The 19,073-nt window shown below is 37.4% G+C and overlaps 2 protein-coding genes across 3 annotated transcripts in view; both read left to right on the forward strand.

Annotated features, from left to right (window-relative positions):
* The first annotated feature begins 885 nt into the window (after positions 1-885).
* On the forward strand, positions 886-10,998 carry LOC121873171 (nucleolar complex protein 3 homolog). Its single transcript, XM_042376497.1, has 15 exons — positions 886-1,048; positions 1,639-1,894; positions 2,602-2,656; positions 3,175-3,356; positions 3,760-3,962; positions 4,558-4,711; positions 5,090-5,220; positions 5,420-5,611; positions 6,148-6,366; positions 6,836-7,017; positions 7,940-8,148; positions 8,796-8,977; positions 9,386-9,517; positions 9,960-10,057; positions 10,406-10,998. Exons 1-15 carry the CDS (start codon positions 1,043-1,045, stop codon positions 10,836-10,838), a joined length of 2,634 nt encoding a protein of 877 aa, XP_042232431.1. The 5' UTR covers positions 886-1,042; the 3' UTR covers positions 10,839-10,998.
* Positions 10,999-16,295: 5,297 nt separating this feature from the next.
* LOC121873172 overlaps positions 16,296-19,073 on the forward strand; it is a 50,393-nt gene continuing 47,615 nt past the window's right edge. The window contains exon 1 of one of the 2 annotated variants that reach the window (XM_042376498.1): positions 16,296-16,410. The gene's annotated coding sequence lies outside the window, so the exon portion shown is untranslated. Of the gene's footprint in view, positions 16,411-16,437; positions 16,608-19,073 lie in introns of those variants that run through there. The other variant, XM_042376499.1, reaches the window with a different exon arrangement.

Here is a 19,073-nt window from a genome sequence, read left to right on the forward strand (position 1 = left end):
GACTTATATTAAGTCACCTCTTGCCCACATATAGTATTAGCTGTAGGTAACTGCAAGCGTTTCAATCCCTCAGAGTGAATGAGGTGCCGGAGTGCAGGCACCAGTCTGGTAGCCTTCCTCTGGATATCTTAAATCAATTGACAGTTTCTAGAGGTCACAAGTCAGGGTTAAAGAAGCCACAGGTCCAGAAAATCGTAAGTGAAAACTTTTTCGAGTGAGAGTTGTAAACTCTTGGAACAATATACCAGAGAGTGTTGTGACAGCACCGAGTGTGAGCTCTTTCAAGATAGACTTTACCAACACTGGCGCATGTACAGATACATTCTGGAGCCAGTTCCATCCCAATACTGTACTTGCCAACAGTGTGTAACAAACGTAACCGACCGTCTGAGTGGCTAACAAGCCGATCCGCGACGAAAAGGCTCAAAGAAAAAGGTGTGTAACAGACAGACAGCCCATGTGGCTTACAGGCCGATGAGGGGTAAGGAGGATTGGGTATGGTACATACAAATTAGTGTCTGCCTCTTTATCAGGACGATAGCGAAAGAGGATCATCAACGACTTATATGTTTATATTTCGGATATCTATAATGTGTTTTATTTATTTTATATCTACAATCGCTACATCCTTTGGTATTATTTCCGAGGCAATAGCAGGAGCTAAAGCATTACGTCATAAAATCCCACTTTGATATATCGTAACGTTAAAAATACATTTTAAATAAAAATAATTAACATACTAGGTTATTATTTGAAAAAACTCTCACACTATATATTGATTTAATCCATAGGACATAAAAACAATGTTTTAGAAACCATACAAAGTTAATGACGTATTCATGACGTCACTATGTAACTCCCCCCAACAGTCGGGAAACATTAAATTACGGATTCGTCTCCTGCGCTACACGTGAGATTGTGTGAGGCGGCTGTTGGATGTTATTATTCGGGGAATTTATACAGTTGAACCTTCCCAGCACTTATTTAAACACCGGGGGACTTACTGAGTCACGTAAACTCCCATACTTTTTCCAGAACAACCATGGCGGTAAGTGTACAGCCCAAGCCGAGGTGGTGGTTGTATCCATTCTGTAATAACAAAATTGTTAGGTATGTAATTGCATATGGCTGTTATTATTAAACCACAGCGCCTGTCACCTAAACTATCAGTTGAGGGACCCTGAGACTAACTTGTATCAGGTGATCTTGTATTTAATGGACGTAAATTTAAGATGCCATTTTTGACACTTATCGAGACGGGGAACTTTCTCAAGTGTCATATACTACTACATTATTTACTGTATTTTATTGTTCTGAGAATGAACCAAATCAATCTGTTAAAATGAAATTTATCTAAACTTGAGCTTCACATAACCTATCCTAACTTAACCTAAAATAATATACTACAGTTATTTGCTATATGATTCACCTAAATATAATAAAATTCCTCTCTGTTAAAGTAACCATTTCTACAGTAGTTATGTCTCCTTTATTTCTGTCTGTATTTCGAAATAAGAAAACTTATTGTCCATGGAGAAATTTTCCCTAGTGGGAGCCGAGGCCAGACCACTCTCGTCAAGTATTACGATACCAACTGGGTAATTCTCGAATGCTAATGCTTTCTCTCACGTCCTCCAGAAACGTGTCAGCAGATTGAAGAATAAGGGTAAGAAAAAGGGACTCTCCGCGGCCAAGATCTCGAATATCCAAAAGTACAAACAAGCCAAGAAAGGAATCCTGACACCAGCCCAGAAGAAGAAGAAAGATGAAGACAAGAAAGCAAGAAAGCACGAGGCGTTCTGTAAGATACAGAAGGACAGGAAGAAGTTCAGAGAGCTTCAGGCGATATACGCAACGGACGAGGAGGCGTATCCTCTCACGGCGGAGATTACAGGTAGGTACAGCGATGACACGATCACCTGTGTGTGTGTGTGTAACCAAGGCATAGTTTAACTTGTATATGAACCTAACCCTTAAATGTGTGGTAGTTAGCCATAGGTAAAGAAGTTAGCCATAGGTAAAGAAGTTAGCCATAGGTAAAGAAGATAGCCATAGGTAAAGAAGTTAGCCATAGGTAAAGAAGTTAGCCATAGGTAAAGAAGTTAGCCATAGGTAAAGAAGTTAGCCATAGGTAAAGAAGTTAGCCATAGGTAAAGAAGTTAGCCATAAGTGAAGCCATGATCTTTATATCCTACGCTATGACTGAAGAGGATTTAGGAGGAACACTATAAGCTGTTTTAACTGATAACTTAAATGATATCCGGTGTTTTTCTCTGTTTTAACTGATAACTTAAATGATATCCGGTGTTTTTCTCTGTTTTAACTGATAACTTAAATGATATCCGGTGTTTTTCTCTGTTTTAACTGATAACTTAAATGATATCCAGTGTTTTTCTCTGTTTTAACTGATAACTTAAATGATATCTGGTGTTTTTCTCTGTTTTAACTGATAACTTAAATGATATCCAGTGTTTTTCTCTGTTTTAACTGATAACTTAAATGATATCCGGTGTTTTTCTCTGTTTTAACTGATAACTTAAATGCTATCCGGTGTTTTTCTCTGTTTTAACTGATTGTGTGACTCGCTTTATCGTTTAACAGGAGAGGAAATGATGAACATGATGGACCCAGACGACCTCACTTACCTGATAGAAACGTGAGTAGTACTGGTCTTAGTATTGTTTTTTTGTTATGCTGACAAAAAAAAAGATATGGTACAATTAGGTCAATCTGGCATACAGTATGTAATCGTTTCCTTACCTAGAACATAACTCATGTATGATATAAATAGCATAGAGGGGAATTTGCATAGTGTGGTCTCCCTATAGGTAATGTGATGTTAGGTAGGCTGTTGCTGGTTATGTGTAGGATGTTATGTACTCTCTAAGAAAACATTTCCTTCTCACACAGTATAGTACATGACCTGAATGACAGTGTTGTGCTGCCAGATAAATTTTATGTCCACGGGAGTTAAGGTTTACCCAAGGATGATGATATGAGGAACAGAATCCAAGTGATAAAATGGTTCATGGAGAAATTTGATTGTTAATTACTTGTACGTAGATGAGAAGTTTATCCCTTAAAGCATATCCTGTAGTGAGATAGTGTGTAATGGATAAAGTCATCAGTATTTCTTATTTTAGTGATTTTTTTTTTTACTTCATTCGTCAACAGTGAAGGTAAGAAGAAGAAGTATCAGGATTTGTTAGCTGCCGAGGAGGCGAAGGAGGCGGCCACCATAGCACACGAGAACGAGGACCGGAGCTTTGACAAAAATCCCCTGGCCAGCAACATGAGAAGTCTGCTCCCTATCAAGACTGACCAGGGCATTATCCCAAGATACATGGAAATAAAGGGTAAGTAAATGTGCAGGTTATAGAGTAATATATATAGTATTGTACTCCCCAGGTGAAGGTTTCGTACTGTTATGGCAAGACACGGGGTAATTTTAACTTTACCGTCAATACATTCTTTAAAAGGCGATAGAGAAGTGTCGCCAGTAGTCATTTATGTCATTTATTGGTAGCGTTCATAGACACACTGGGGGTTAAGTGAGGCTTGTGGAATAGAGGTCATGAGAGTTGACTGTGGGGTAACTCCAGGTCTGAGGGACTCCTAGGATTGCAGTCCCCTTTTAATGTTATTCTTTATTATGTCACAGTGAGTTAGTTGTGGGTTCTTCTGGCAACGTGACCAATAGAAGGGGTTCCGTGCTTATTAATCTGGTGTTGATCTATTATTATTCTCTCACCTTTACAGAGGAAACCGAGGAAGGTGACGAAGATGATCAGCAGCCGCCACCACCAACTGATGAAGAGTTGAAAAAACAGCAGACTAAGGATGAGCGAGATAAGAAAAAGTCGACCTTGGAGTTTTTGTTAGAGAGACACAGAAAGTTGGAGTTGATGAAGGTCAAGATTGGTTGTCTTTCAGCCAGCTTTATTGAGGAACCCCAAGAGAGAGTGAGTAGTGTCTCGTGTCGCTCATAGTTTATCTGTACTGTGCTTGTCTATCTCTGTCTTAACTTTGTGTATATAGTATTAACATCTGTCAATTTATATACGTGTTTACATACGTTAATTGTTTATTTAATGCTGACAGTCGTTTGTCAATATAATATGTATAATATGAACTGCTGCTTTTGACCATTGCCAAGGGAGGGATGGAATATAAGCCTAGGTCATCTGCCAGACCTTTCAATACATGACTCAAAGGTTAAAAATTTTGGTGTAGTTGATTAACCTCTCAAATTTGTGGTCATATTGAGGGTTTGAAGTTGGCATGATACTATAGGAACCTGTGTGAGTGTGCAACTAAATTTCATTGTCATGCCACTCTAAATATGTATAAAAATATAAGGGTTCAAAGTTGGCACATCACTAATTTTTTGGCTGAGCGACACAATATATATATAACTACTGTATACAGGTATATACTTACACAAAGGTTACTGTAACAGTGTTGTGTGAGCTTTGAATCACCACTCATGTAGTCTTTGTTGTCCTCACCCTTGTATTTCACCATTCTTAAAGGGTTGTATTCATTTTGTGTCTTCAGATATCAGCTCTCTCCAGTATACTGCACTGTATGAAAGGCTTAGATCCAGACATTGCCATCACCATCAAGAAGTACGCTGCTCTCAGTTTGCTGGAGGTGTTCCACTATATTATCCCATCATATAGCATCCACCATAATGATACTGACCAAAAATGTAAGTACAGTTCCTTTATATCTGCCTTTTATACTGTATTTGGAATATATCCTTAGTTAGAAGTTGATTATGGTTGGTGGTCTTCAGCTAGGGGTCTTATATTACACAGCAACTTACTTGGGTTCCTTAAGTATTTGAACAAGACTCCCCAACACCTATTACCCTTTGGTTCTCCCTGTATTGTCAGCCTTACCTGAGGAGAATATAATAAAATAGTTATCCCAAGTGGCTGAAGATCATGTTAAAATTGTCACCTACTTGTTTCACCAACTTAATAATTCTAACAATGGTTGAAACAGTTGCTGTAGAGTTCTCAATGATGGTTTGAAGTATCTTGGCAATGAAACAGCAGCCACTCAAAATTCTGTTCCTTTACAGTAAAGAAAGAGACGAGGAGGTTATACTTCTACGAAAACCAAATGTTGTCAGCTTACCAAGCCTACCTGAAGAGTCTGGAGGAAATGTTGCTGAAGGAAGAGAGAAAGAAGCGCAAGAACCCGGCTCTTAAGGTAATCTGAACGGACGTCATCTGCCGTACTCTCATCTATTACCAGCTAACTGTGGCCTTATGGTGTATTTAGTCACTATTTTTAAATGTGTTCTTGGTTTTTAGCCATTCTATAATATAATAGGAGACGGTTTGCTTGAGTGAAAGAGAAAAATATTTTGTCCGTTCTTATATTAAATACTTTGTTATTTAATTTTCAGCAAATGGCTATGGTGGCTCTGAAGTGCCTGGGTGAGCTGTTGATGAAACACAGCCACTTCAACTACACCGGCAACCTCATCCAAGCTCTTGTGCCGTACCTCAATCACTCGGATGACGATTTCTTTTCTCAGGCCACCTCTTACTTCACCAGGCTCTTTAAGGACGACAGAGAGGGCCGCATTTCTTTGGAAGTTAGTATTATTTTCTTTATATAAATATGTAAACTGTTACTTTGAGGTAATATTTTGATCGCGAGTGGGAAAAGATGGTTCCATTAACAGTAAATAAACCATCGTATCGTATTAGTTCCTTTTATGTATTTTTATCCCTTAATCACGTTTGTGTTATTTGTATTTCCTCTCATCGTTGTCATTATTTTGCAGCCAATTCCCATACTTACATTGCTTAGCTGTGATTACCTGATGGCAACTCTCTATACTGTACAGTGAGCCCCCTCCCCTCATCAGGTTCATCCCCTTGTCATTTTTTGGCACACCCGTGACTTTCCATCGTCCACATACAAACTCATGCATCTCTTGACCCAGTCGGTGTCCTCCATTCTTTCCACATTACTGAACTGAACCATCTTGACTTAGCTTAGTGCAAGACCTCACTGATACTGTGAACATACTTTCATGTTACCCATTTGTGTTTGCTATGGTAGAGAAGCAAGTTTGTGATGTCTCCGGAACCTAACACCTCAAAGTTTAACAACACTATCTTGCAGGTGGTGCAGCGGATAGATCAGTTCGTGCGCAGGAGAACCTTCAGAGTTCAGCCACAGGTGTTAAGGGTGTTGCTGGGGCTAAGGATCAAGAACGTCCAGAGTTTAGATGCTGAATTAGAGGCCGAGCTGACAGCCAAGAGGAAACTAACCCACAAGGAGAAATTGTTGAAAAAGCTTACTGAGAAAAACAAACAGAAGAAGTCTAATAAGGAAGCGAAGGTTAGATTTTTTTTTTTTTAACTTTTGGGAGGATTTACTATTGTTTTATTCTTGACCATAGTAATAGTGATAAGTAACAGCAATAATTGACTTTAGGGGGGATGAGAGAAGCATTTATTTCCCTACCACAATGTTACCTTGATAAGTGAGGAACCAAAGTGGACTCCTTAGCTTGATCTATTGAGTCATATGATAATCTACAGGTTGGAGTTATATTCAGATTGAGTTTAAAAAGGCGGTGGACGTAGAGTTATGATGGAATTGCAAATAATAATTAATAAACGTTTCATAGGAGTCCCGAAGTCCTTTTATGTGTGTACTCTGTGTCACTAGTTCGTTTTTAGTTGATTTTTCTAAGTCTTCAGAGCACTGTAGTCTTGTCAAGCACATTTAACCTCACATGGATTGGACACTTATCTTGTGTACCTGTATAATGTATCTGTACCACCACCACCGTCTCTCTCATCAGAGGTACCGAAAAAAGAGAAAGTTGGAGGAACAGGTGAAAGAGATAAAGAAAGAGAAGTCAAAGAAGGTGCGCAACACATATCACACCAGCATCATCCAGCTGGTTTTCGGTCTCTTCATCCACGTGCTGAAGCGGCGGCCAAATCAGAAGTTGATGGGAATTGTCTTGGAAGGTCTTGCCAAGTAAGTGATCATCTTGCTAATATATTTTTTTATCTCTCCTCATCACATGTTACCATAGTTACAGATGATGTAAAAGACTTTCTTCAATGACTTAGTTGTTTGTTACATGGTTCTTGGTAGGTAAATGTCATCTAAAGGATTACATATTTTTAGAGGGATCTGTGGTAACGTGAGACCTGTTGGGTAAGACAGTTTTTCCGAGGTATGAGCAGCCAGGATCAACTCTTGTTTTGGGAAGTTGTGTCTTTCTAACTTTTGGAGTTTTTATATTACCTTCTTCTCCCTCTTGTTTTACTTTACATTGGATGACAAGAGCTGCCTGGTGAGGGAATGGAGGATTAATTCTGGCATCCCTGTACTGTACCTGGCAGAGCCCATAGCCAGGTGGTTTGTGTGTGCTGTTCTACTTCCTCTGGCATTAACATCTAGTCTGGATTCATAGGAGGGAGATTTAATGTATTGGTGTAGTTGATGCTGATTGATTAGACACAAGCTGTAAGCAGACTTAACCTTCTCTCTATTCCCTTCCGAGGAGGGAGGGCAAATGCTGCACATTCCTCCTTTGAGATTGACTGTACACATGCAGAAGGAGGAAGAAGAGTTATCAGCTATAATAGATAGATTAACAGAGAGAGATATAATGGCCCCTTAGTAAGTCTTATCATTTATGGGAACCACTAACCAATGGGTAGTGTGTGAAAAATGGATTTCATGATCAATGGTAATTTTTTTTTCAACTTATATTCAATGCAGTACAGTACACCTTTATGCAGTTCTTATATAAACTTTAATTCATATCAATATTTTTTCAAAGATTCCCCTTAAATCTCTGGCAAGCTGGAAAAGGACAACTGTTTAGGTAGGTAGATAGTTTAGTAAATATCTGAACAATTTCTAAATGATTGTTTCCACCTTTTTGCAGATTTGCGCACTTGATCAACATAGAATTCTTTGCAGACTTACTCAACTGTATGAGTGAGATTATGGCTGAAGGCACCCTCAAGTTTCGGGAGTCTCTGCACTGTATCCAAGTGGTGTGCACCATCCTCTCAGGCCAAGGCGAAGTGCTCACCCTTGACCCCCATAGATTCTACAAATACTTATATGTCAACATGTTCAACTTAAGTTTAGGTTTGTAAAGTTTGTGTTATGTCTTTATAAGAGAAGACCTGTGAAATAGATCTCACCTTCAACAAGAAAAAGGTTCCTGGAGGATATGAATGTTGTGATTTAAGACCCAAAAGTTACAAGACCACTAAAGATCATGCCTCCACTTTGTGCCTGAGATAGTCTAGCTGCCATAATGAAACAGGAAACCTTGGTTATTCCAGATACAGTCGAGCTCTAACAGACTGCACCACATTTTTGTCACTGGTCATGAAAAAAGGATTTGGGGGTTGGTCCCCAGTTTTCATGGGTTAAATAATAGAAATAATAAAAAAGGCAGTTGTTGGGATGAGAAGTTTAAGAAAAACTCTTGGATGAGTTTATAACAAGATGGCATTCATCATCACCACCACTTACATCTACAGTAGAATGTAGCTATTAATGTCATAGAGTTGGGGAGAAATTACAAGAACTCATATGATTGCTGGAGGTGTATAGAGTTGATGTGCTGCACTAGAAAAGATAGCATAGAGACTTGTGTCATGGCTCAGAGGAGTTCTTAAAGGGATGAAACATTGGAGATAGTTGTAAACAAACTCACCGATATCATCGCATGTTATTTAGGAATAAAATAATAAATACTAATTGAGATTGTTACAATTATTTTACAGGCTTAAACCACAATGACATCTTATCTGCTGTGGAGTCCCTGAAGCAGATGTTGGTGGAGCGGCGTAAGCGTGTGAGTGCTGTGCGAGTCCAGGCCTTTGCTAAGAGGCTGGCCACCTTGAGCCTCACCCTCCTCCACAGTGGCACCATTGCCTCCCTCGCCACTCTTCGTAGTATAATCTTGGTAAGTGTTTTGATTGGGGAACTTGGGTTAGATATACCAGACTTGTGATCCATGCACTGGTAAACTCCAGCTGGTAGAACTCAGTAGAAGCTGTGGCTCTATATCCAGTGCAGGTAAAACTAGACAGAAATATTGGTAAAGTTAAAGTACTGTTACTGGGGAAGATGTACTTATGTAAAAATACAACTATTCCTTCAAAATCTATTTCATTAAAAATACAATGAAGCTTATCTGAAACTTGCTCAGTGAGAGTAATACTGTATTCCTGAAATATGATTATTGCTCATTGATGATTTTTTTTTAGGGTTAAGCTAGATGTTATAGGCAAGGTTACAAAGAAAGATATGTATAAAAAAAACTAAATTTAGCCCATGAGAGTAGTAGTACAGTATGTTAATTGTCTTCCAGCACCACCCAAGCACTGAAGCACTACTGGAGACAGACACAGAGGGAACCAGTGGCTTGTTTTCAGCAGAGATAGAAGAGCCAGAACACAGTAATGCTGCTGCCTCGTGCTTTTGGGAACTTCATTACCTTACAGTGAGTCTTGAGGAACGTAGATCACATTAAGGGGTTCTAGGTATCAATAATAATCTCAGTTTACATCTTCCTTCTCTCTTCTGTTGATATTTTACCCTAGACAAGGAATAAAAAAAAATGTAACTGAAAACTCCTCTCATTTTTATTTTTGGTGCAAGGTGTGAAGCTGTAGTTCCATGTCATTGTAGTTATTGGGTATTAGTTTACTTCCAATTCAGAGTTTTTGAGGTAAAGGTTAAAAAGGGAGTGATTAGTTGTTAAGAATGTCATGAGGGATGTTTAGTTGATTTGAGATATGATTTTCAGGGGGTGTTGGGCTGTCAGTGTGGACGGCCGGCATGAAAACTATGGAATGTAGATAGTTGAGATAATGCTTGTTTATTATTTTGAGAGAGGAGATTAATTACGATGAATTGATGATCCACGATTGTGCTCTTTTCAGCGACACTACCACAAAACTGTCCAGCAGATGTCGACCCACATATTGCTCGGGGCCCCTCTCCAAGGTGAAGGAACTTTACCTTACTCCCTCACTAAAAGGTATGAACGAGAGACTTGATTTGAGAGAAAATTGTACTTCATATTTGTAGACTAGAAGGTATTTGACAGGGTACCATGTGAAGTAGTATATATGCATGTGTAGTTGTAGTCAGTAGTTGGCATTGAGAAAGCAAGTAATTAAGGAGTACAGGTATGTTATTTGAATGTATATGAGGGAGAACTGCCATCTGCACAAGCATGGAAAATGGCCGTAAAATGACGATGGTGGTGGTGGAAATATAATTTATCTAATTTCAAAGCTAAGACATTGTTGATGAAATAACTGACCTTTATAATTTTCCTCCTCAAAAATTAGAAGGATATTATTTCATCTCTTTTTGTCAACAGACCGGCCGACGAACTTTTTGGGATGTACGACCCATCAGAAATGCGCTTCAATCCCACCATCCCAAATCCTAGCCAACACTTATCTGGCAAAGTTAACAAGACAAAAAAACTCACCAAGAGACACAAGGGTGAACAATGGATGACACATTACATGACACAAGAGACCCAGGACCTGTTAACAGTGGGTCTCTTGTCTGAAGACCCAGTTACTGTTAATGGGTCTCTCAGTAATAATATAAATGGACATTCTGAAGAAAATGATCAATCTTCTATGGCTAAATCACCTTCAATTACCAATCTAACAACTGCTAACTTTTTCACAGGAATGTTTTCTAATATGGATGTTGAAAAAATACCAAGTCAAATTATGACTGAAAGTCAATATGGTGAAGACTTCACACTTAGTCTTCTTAAAGTTGCATCTAAGACCTAACTGCATATATTAATAACATTTACAAATTGTTTTATTATCTTCATATTTTTAGGCTAAGTATTTTTAAATTATATAGAATATTTTGTTGACAAATTGTAACATTTATTTTGAAGGCAGTTCATGAAAATTCACATTAAGTGAAATAAACTGATACAAATTTTGTATGAATTCTTATCCTCAACAATTCTTGAGGTGATGGAGGCATTAGCTGGAAGAGGAGTAGACCTCAAGGAAACAGTGATGGGGAAGCCTGGCGGGGAGTGGAAGGTTCTGCTGCGAGTGTGGGATGTTAGGGTGATATAAGGTTCATCATGGGTAAATCAGGATATCGTATGACCTTATTATGGAAGAGGAGACAATCAGAGAATAGACCTGGAAAAGCTGGTAGAAAATAGTGAAGAACAAGGAATAAGATAAGGTCTGTGGTACTCTTGGTCCAAGCTACAGTACTGTACCTCGAGTCTGAGAGGGAAATAACGTGTAAGAACGGGAGGTAATAGTGTCTAATATCCCTCACGTTAATATAGTTACACTTTAACCTCCCTGTTTTTACCTCATCTCTACGTTACAAAATGTATTTCATTGGTTGTACTTGTAGCCACCTTATTATTAGGTAAGACAATGTAAACACCCAAAGGAGTTGTATCCTCATGACAGAACAGTTAATTTCTTCTGATACAAAGTCCTAAATATATTGTCAGGTAAAGTGATGGAAAATTGATCCTTTACCAGTTACTGTAATTATAAAAGGACTCCCCCCTCCCCCCCCCCAAGTACAGTACAGTTCTTGGTTGACTACATGTATGGCTACAGTCTGGTGTATCAGTGAGGTGTGTCGTAGCTTACACAAGTTGAGGAACGAGTAATGATAGACCTTGTGATCCCAGTTGGTGTTAATGTTAGTCTTCTCACAGTTAAAGCCATTGTTGACAGGTCAGATGATCTCACTAACAACTGTCAATTAGTGTCACACCATAACACGAGATTATTCTGACCTGACCTGACCGTACCGTACTCCTGCTCTTCTCCATGAACCCTGTATACTCATGCTGTGGAACGATATATATACAGTACAGTGTGTAGTGACGTTTTCAGGCCATTTTCCATACTTGTGAGGACAATCTGTTGCTACAATACCCGATGGCAGTCTCCCCATGCTGCAACTGTCTCTAAGGTCATTGAATCTAAGGTCATTTCTTACCTCTCTATGTCATGTACAAAAATTAATTCTCATTTTTTATTGTGGTTTATTATTATCTAGATTACTGTAGTGAGAAAGTAAGTTCTGATTTATCTATCTCCTTTTAATCAACTTTCATTTATCTCTTCAATCATCTATCCCTTTCATTCATCTTTCATTTATTTATCCATTCATTCATCTTTCAGTCATCCTTTCATTCATCTGTCATTTATCTCTTCATTCATCTGTCATTTATCTCTTCATTCATCTGTCATTTATCTCTTCATTCATCTGTCATTTATCTCTTCATTCATCTGTCATTTATCTCTTCATTCATCTGTCATTTATCTCTTCATTCATCTGTCATTTATCTCTTCATTCATCTGTCATTTATCTCTTCATTCATCTATCATTTATCTCTTCATTCATCTGTCATTTATCTCTTCATTCATCTGTCATTTATCTCTTCATTCATCTATCATTTATCTCTTCATTCATCTATCATTTATCTCTCCATTCATCTATCATTTATCTCTTCATTCATCTTCATTTATCTCTTCATTCATCTGTCATTTATCTCTTCATTCATCTGTCATTTATCTCTTCATTCATCTGTCATTTATCATTCTATCTCTTCATTCATCTATCATTTATCTCTTCATTCATCTATCATTTATCTCTTCATTCATCTATCATTTATCTCTTCATTCATCTGTCATTTATCTCTTCATTCATCTATCATTTATCTCTTCATTTATCTATCATTTATCTCTTCATTCATCTATCATTTATCTCTTCATTCATCTATCATTTATCTCTTCATTCATCTATCATTTATCTCTTCATTCATCTATCATTTATCTCTTCATTCATCTATCATTTATCTTCATTTATCTATCATTTATCTCTTCATTCATCTATCATTTATCTCTTCATTCATCTGTCATTTATCTCTTCATTCATCTATCATTTATCTCTTCATTCATCTATCATTTATCTCTTCATTTATCTATCATTTATCTCTTCATTCATCTATCATTTATCTCTTCATTCATCTATCATTTATCTCTTCATTCATCTATCATTTATCTCTTCATTCATCTATCATTTATCTCTTCATTCATCTGTCATTTATCTCTTCATTCATCTATCATTTATCTCTTCATTCATCTATCATTTATCTCTTCATTCATCTATCATTTATCTCTTCATTCATCTGTCATTTATCTCTTCATTCAGCTGTCATTTATCTCTTCATTCATCTATCATTTATCTCTTCATTCATCTGTCATTTATCTCTTCATTCATCTATCATTTATCTCTTCATTCATCTGTCATTTATCTCTTCATTCATCTATCATTTATCTCTTCATTCATCTATCATTTATCTCTTCATTCATCTATCATTTATCTCTTCATTCATCTATCATTTATCTCTTCATTCATCTATCATTTATCTCTTCATTCATCTGTCATTTATCTCTTCATTCATCTATCATTTATCTCTTCATTCATCTATCATTTATCTCTTCATTTATCTATCATTTATCTCTTCATTCATCTATCATTTATCTCTTCATTCATCTATCATTTATCTCTTCATTCATCTATCATTTATCTCTTCATTCATCTATCATTTATCTCTTCATTCATCTGTCATTTATCTCTTCATTCATCTGTCATTTATCTCTTCATTCATCTATCATTTATCTCTTCATTCATCTATCATTTATCTCTTCATTCATCTATCATTTATCTCTTCATTCATCTGTCATTTATCTCTTCATTCATCTGTCATTTATCTCTTCATTCATCTATCATTTATCTCTTCATTCATCTATCATTTATCTCTTCATTCATCTGTCATTTATCTCTTCATTCATCTATCATTTATCTCTTCATTCATCTATCATTTATCTCTTCATTCATCTGTCATTTATCTCTTCATTCATCTGTCATTTATCTCTTCATTCATCTATCATTTATCTCTTCATTCATCTGTCATTTATCTCTTCATTCATCTGTCATTTATCTCTTCATTCATCTATCATTTATCTCTTCATTCATCTGTCATTTATCTCTTCATTCATCTGTCATTTATCTCTTCATTCATCTGTCATTTATCTCTTCATTCATCTATCATTTATCTCTTCATTCATCTATCATTTATCTCTTCATTCATCTATCATTTATCTCTTCATTCATCTATCATTTATTTCTTCATTCATCTATCATTTATCTCTTCATTCATCTGTCATTTATCTCTTCATTCATCTGTCATTTATCTCTTCATTCATCTGTCATTTATCTCTTCATTCATCTATCATTTATCTCTTCATTCATCTGTCATTTATCTCTTCATTCATCTATCATTTATCTCTTCATTCATCTATCATTTATCTCTTCATTCATCTATCATTTATCTCTTCATTCATCTATCATTTATCTCTTCATTCATCTATCATTTATCTCTTCATTCATCTATCATTTATCTCTTCATTCATCTGTCATTTATCTCTTCATTCATCTGTCATTTATCTCTTCATTCATCTATCATTTATCTCTTCATTCATCTGTCATTTATCTCTTCATTCATCTATCATTTATCTCTTCATTCATCTATCATTTATCTCTTCATTCATCTCATTTATCTCTTCATTCATCTATCATTCATATCTCTTCATTCATCTGTCATTTATCTCTTCATTCATCTATCATTTATCTCTTCATTCATCTATCATTTATCTCTTCATTCATCTATCATTTATCTCTTCATTCATCTATCATTTATCTCTTCATTCATCTATCATTTATCTCTTCATTCGTCTGTCATTTATCTCTTCATTCATCTATCATTTATCTCTTCATTCATCTATCATTTATCTCTTCATTCATCTATCATTTATCTCTTCATTCATCTGTCATTTATCTCTTCATTCATCTATCATTTATCTCTTCATTCATCTGTCATTTATCTCTTCATTCATCTATCATTTATCTCTTCATTCATCTATCATTTATCTCTTCATTCATCTATCATTTATCTCTTCATTCATCTATCATTTATCTCTTCATTCATCTATCATTTATCTCTTCATTCATCTATCATTTATCTCTTCATTCATCTATCATTTATCTCTTCATTCATCTATCATTTATCTCTTCATTCATCTGTCATTTATCTCTTCATTCATGTCATTTATCTCTTCATTCATCTATCATTTATCTCTTCATTCATCTATCATTTATCTCTTCATTCATCTATCATTTATCTCTTCATTCATCTATCATTTATCTCTTCATTCATCTATCATTTATCTCTTCAATCATCTATCATTTATCTCTTCATTCATCTGTCATTTATCTCTTCATTCATCTATCATTTATCTCTTCATTCATCTATCATTTATCTCTTCATTCATCTATCATTTATCTCTTCATTCATCTATCATTTATCTCTTCAATCATCTATCATTTATCTCTTCATTCATCTATCATTTATCTCCTCCATTCATAAATTATGTTAATATTATCATGATTATTGTAACTAATATTTGTATATATTCTTACGTTATGGAGTAGATAGATTAATATAACTTACTTATAAAAGAAGCTATTGTACTAGTAAACTCAGCTATTGTACTAGTAAACTCAGCTATTGTACTAGTAAACTCAGCTATTGTACTAGTAAACTCAGCTATTGTACTAGTAAACTCAGCTATTGTACTAGTAAACTCAGCTATTGGACTAGTAAACTCAGCTATTGTACTAGTAAACTCAGCTATTGGACTAGTAAACTCAGCTATTGTACTAGTAAACTCAGCTATTGTACTAGTAAACTCAGCTATTGTACTAGTAAACTCAGCTATTGGACTAGTAAACTCAGCTATTGTACTAGTAAACTCAGCTATTGGACTAGTAAACTCAGCTATTGGACTAGTAAACTCAGCTATTGTACTAGTAAACTCAGCTATTGTACTAGTAAACTCAGCTATTGTAGGGTGAATTGCTATTTTTTGTATTATAATGTTTGGCCTAATCTTGAAACGTACGACTGGCAGCCCCGCTTATCAGAATAACAATAGCCTATCAGAGTAGCAGTTTCAATAGTCACTGATGCTTTACCAAAATACATTTTTATTTTTTACTTTAAGATCAGTTTCTTTATTCTATGTCTAAATCCAGGGAAATTATAGACAAGTAACGTTTAGAATAAAAAAAAAATATTATTTCTTCTGTACGATACTTTTTCCTGGCAACGTGAGGGATGATTGCTGAACCCTGAGAAAGAGTCTGTCTGTGTGTGAGAACGAAGACAATTTAGTAGTGGCTGACTGGCCGATGTGAAAGGAAGTGCATAGGATAATTTCTCACATATTTGAAAAACTAATCGTAAGTGAATAATTTTTATCAACCAAAAAAGATTCAGTGTTAAAGGAACCAAAATAAAGAAAATACTGGAACAATTTACATATTTAAATGAGAATATATTACGATGGATTATTTTGAAATTATACAGCGACTTAATAGCGTGTTGATAATAACTAATAACTTTATATGTGCATGATTTAAATATCCTTGTAGGGAATGTAAGTATTGGACACTTTTATACCGTTCAGGTTATTGTATTATTATTATTATTGTGTTGGCGTCTCATTAGTATTAAGTGACAGGAGAGATTGAGAAAGTGTGTAAAGAGAGAGAGAGAGGAGAGGAAGAAAGTGCTAGTGTTGTGTTATGGGTGTGGCGTAATAAGATGTTAAATTAATTCACTAAATATCTCTTAAATATACCCCCACACACCCACACACTCCCACACACACCCACACTCTCCCACACACACCCACACTCTCCCACACTCACACGCTATCACCCACACTACCCACTTCCCTATACCCGCACCACTATCATATGTCGTGACTCATGACTTATCTTAATGTAGTCTAATGTAACCCAATGTAGACTAACCTAACCTAGTACAACCAAACCTAACCTAACCTAACCTAGTACAACCAAGCCTAACCTAACCTAACCTAGTACAACCAAACCTAACCTAACCTAACCTAGTACAACCAAGCCTAACCTAATCTAACCTAACCCAATATAGACTGAACCAGCCTCTTCTTGTGCAACCTAACCTATCCTAACCTTAAACCTAACCTATCCTAACCTTAAACCTAACCTATCCTAACCTAACTAACCCTTAACTTACCGTAGTCTTAAAGGGACTCTGATCCTAACTACTATAGGTTTGATAAGGGGCCCATTACGACCTGATTTTTTTGTAGGACTGGGGGCCTAATAGAGATTACTTGGGGTCAATTAGTATTGGGGTCCACTTGGAGGACTAGGGTTAATAGGAGTGGGGGTCTCTTAGTACTAGGGCTGATTAGAAGTGGGGTCTATTAGGACTGGGGGCCTCTTAAACCTACACACACACACACACACACACACACACACCACACACACACACACACACACACACACACACACACACACACACACCACACACACACACACACACACACACACACACACACACACACACACACACACACCATTATCCCCACATGCAACACAACACTACACTACACCACCATCTTAAACGCTTCTCTCTGTCTTATTTTTTTGTTCACCTCTTGTCTCAACTCTCATTTCCTGTGCCAGACTCAAAGGTGGTGGTTTATGGTCTGTGTACACGGTCATGGTGAGGACAGACCGCTGGCTTGTGTTGCTGCGGCGTGTGTGTTGAGAGCCGCCCACAACACACACACACACACACACATACACACATATAGATACATACACAGACCCAAACACACACATACTCTGTTTTGCCGCCCACCTGTATCCCTTGGGGGGTGGGTTAGGTCTCGTGGGGTCTTGTAAGTCTAATTGGGTTCTCCAGTGTTGTCGAATCTAGTCTTAAGTTAAACTAATCTAACCCTCATACTCACCTCAACTCCAACACACTCCAACACACTCCAACGGTCATATGCCACCACAGAACGCCCATCACACACACACACACACACACACACACACACACACACACACACACACACACACACACACACACACACACACACACACCTACACACACACACACACACACACACACATCCTTTTACTATAACAAAAACAACTTCTTCTTTGGTTCTGTTAATTCTCTTTTGTCTCTATTGTTACTTATTTTGCCTTATTCTCCATCTTTACTCTCTTCTCTTATTCCTTTCGCCTCTTTACCTGCCTCCTCCTCCCTACACCTCCCCACACCTCCCTCCCTCCCTACACCCTCCCTACACCCCCCTCTGCCTCCCACACCTCCCACCCCCCTCCCCCACCTCCCTCCCTACACCTCCCCCCACCTCCCTCCCCTCCCTCCCCACACCTTCCTCCCTACGCCTCCCTACACCTCCCTCCCTACACCTCGTATCTTCCAGTATGTGTATACAAAGCCAGGGTGATTATGGAAGGGGAGATGGGATAGGAGGAGATAGAAGAGAGACAGATGAGAGGGAAGGGAGAATATAGGAGGGGAAGAGATTGAGTACATGGCAGCGGTCGCAGTACCGGGTGAACGTAAGGCCAAGCACTCGTCACTGATGCAGCTTAGGGATAATTTTTGCTCTTCTCTTCCTCCTCCTTCCTTCCTTCCTTCCTTCCTTCCTTCCTCTTCTTCTCCTCTTCCCTCTATCCTCTCCCTCCTCTCCCTCCTCCTCCCCTCCCCCTACCCTTATCATATTCACCATGAGTCAAGTTTCTTTTATTTTCGTAAGTATTGAGTTACTGATTTCCGGGACACACACACACACACACACACACACACACACACACAGACACACACACACACACACACACACACACACACACACACACACACACACACACACACACACACACACACACACACACACACACACACACACACAGATGATAAGATAAAAATAGAAAGATAGATAAAAGATATGTAAAGAATGACAGACAGACAGAGGGCACAGCAGGGGTATATTAATGAACGGAAGTGGAAACCCTGCCCGCGGGGAGGGAGGAGG

The sequence above is a fragment of the Homarus americanus genome, unplaced genomic scaffold, assembly GCF_018991925.1.
Source record: "Homarus americanus isolate GMGI-L3 unplaced genomic scaffold, GMGI_Hamer_2.0 scaffold32929, whole genome shotgun sequence".
NCBI lineage: Eukaryota > Metazoa > Arthropoda > Malacostraca > Decapoda > Nephropidae > Homarus > Homarus americanus.

Bases quoted from the DNA above. Each gene is read 5' to 3' on its own strand.
- LOC121873171 (XM_042376497.1), top strand. The intron at 5,612-6,147 runs GTTAGTATTATT...ACTATCTTGCAG, and splicing joins AGGGCCGCATTTCTTTGGAA to GTGGTGCAGCGGATAGATCA. The intron at 7,018-7,939 runs GTAAGTGATCAT...ACCTTTTTGCAG, and splicing joins GTCTTGGAAGGTCTTGCCAA to ATTTGCGCACTTGATCAACA.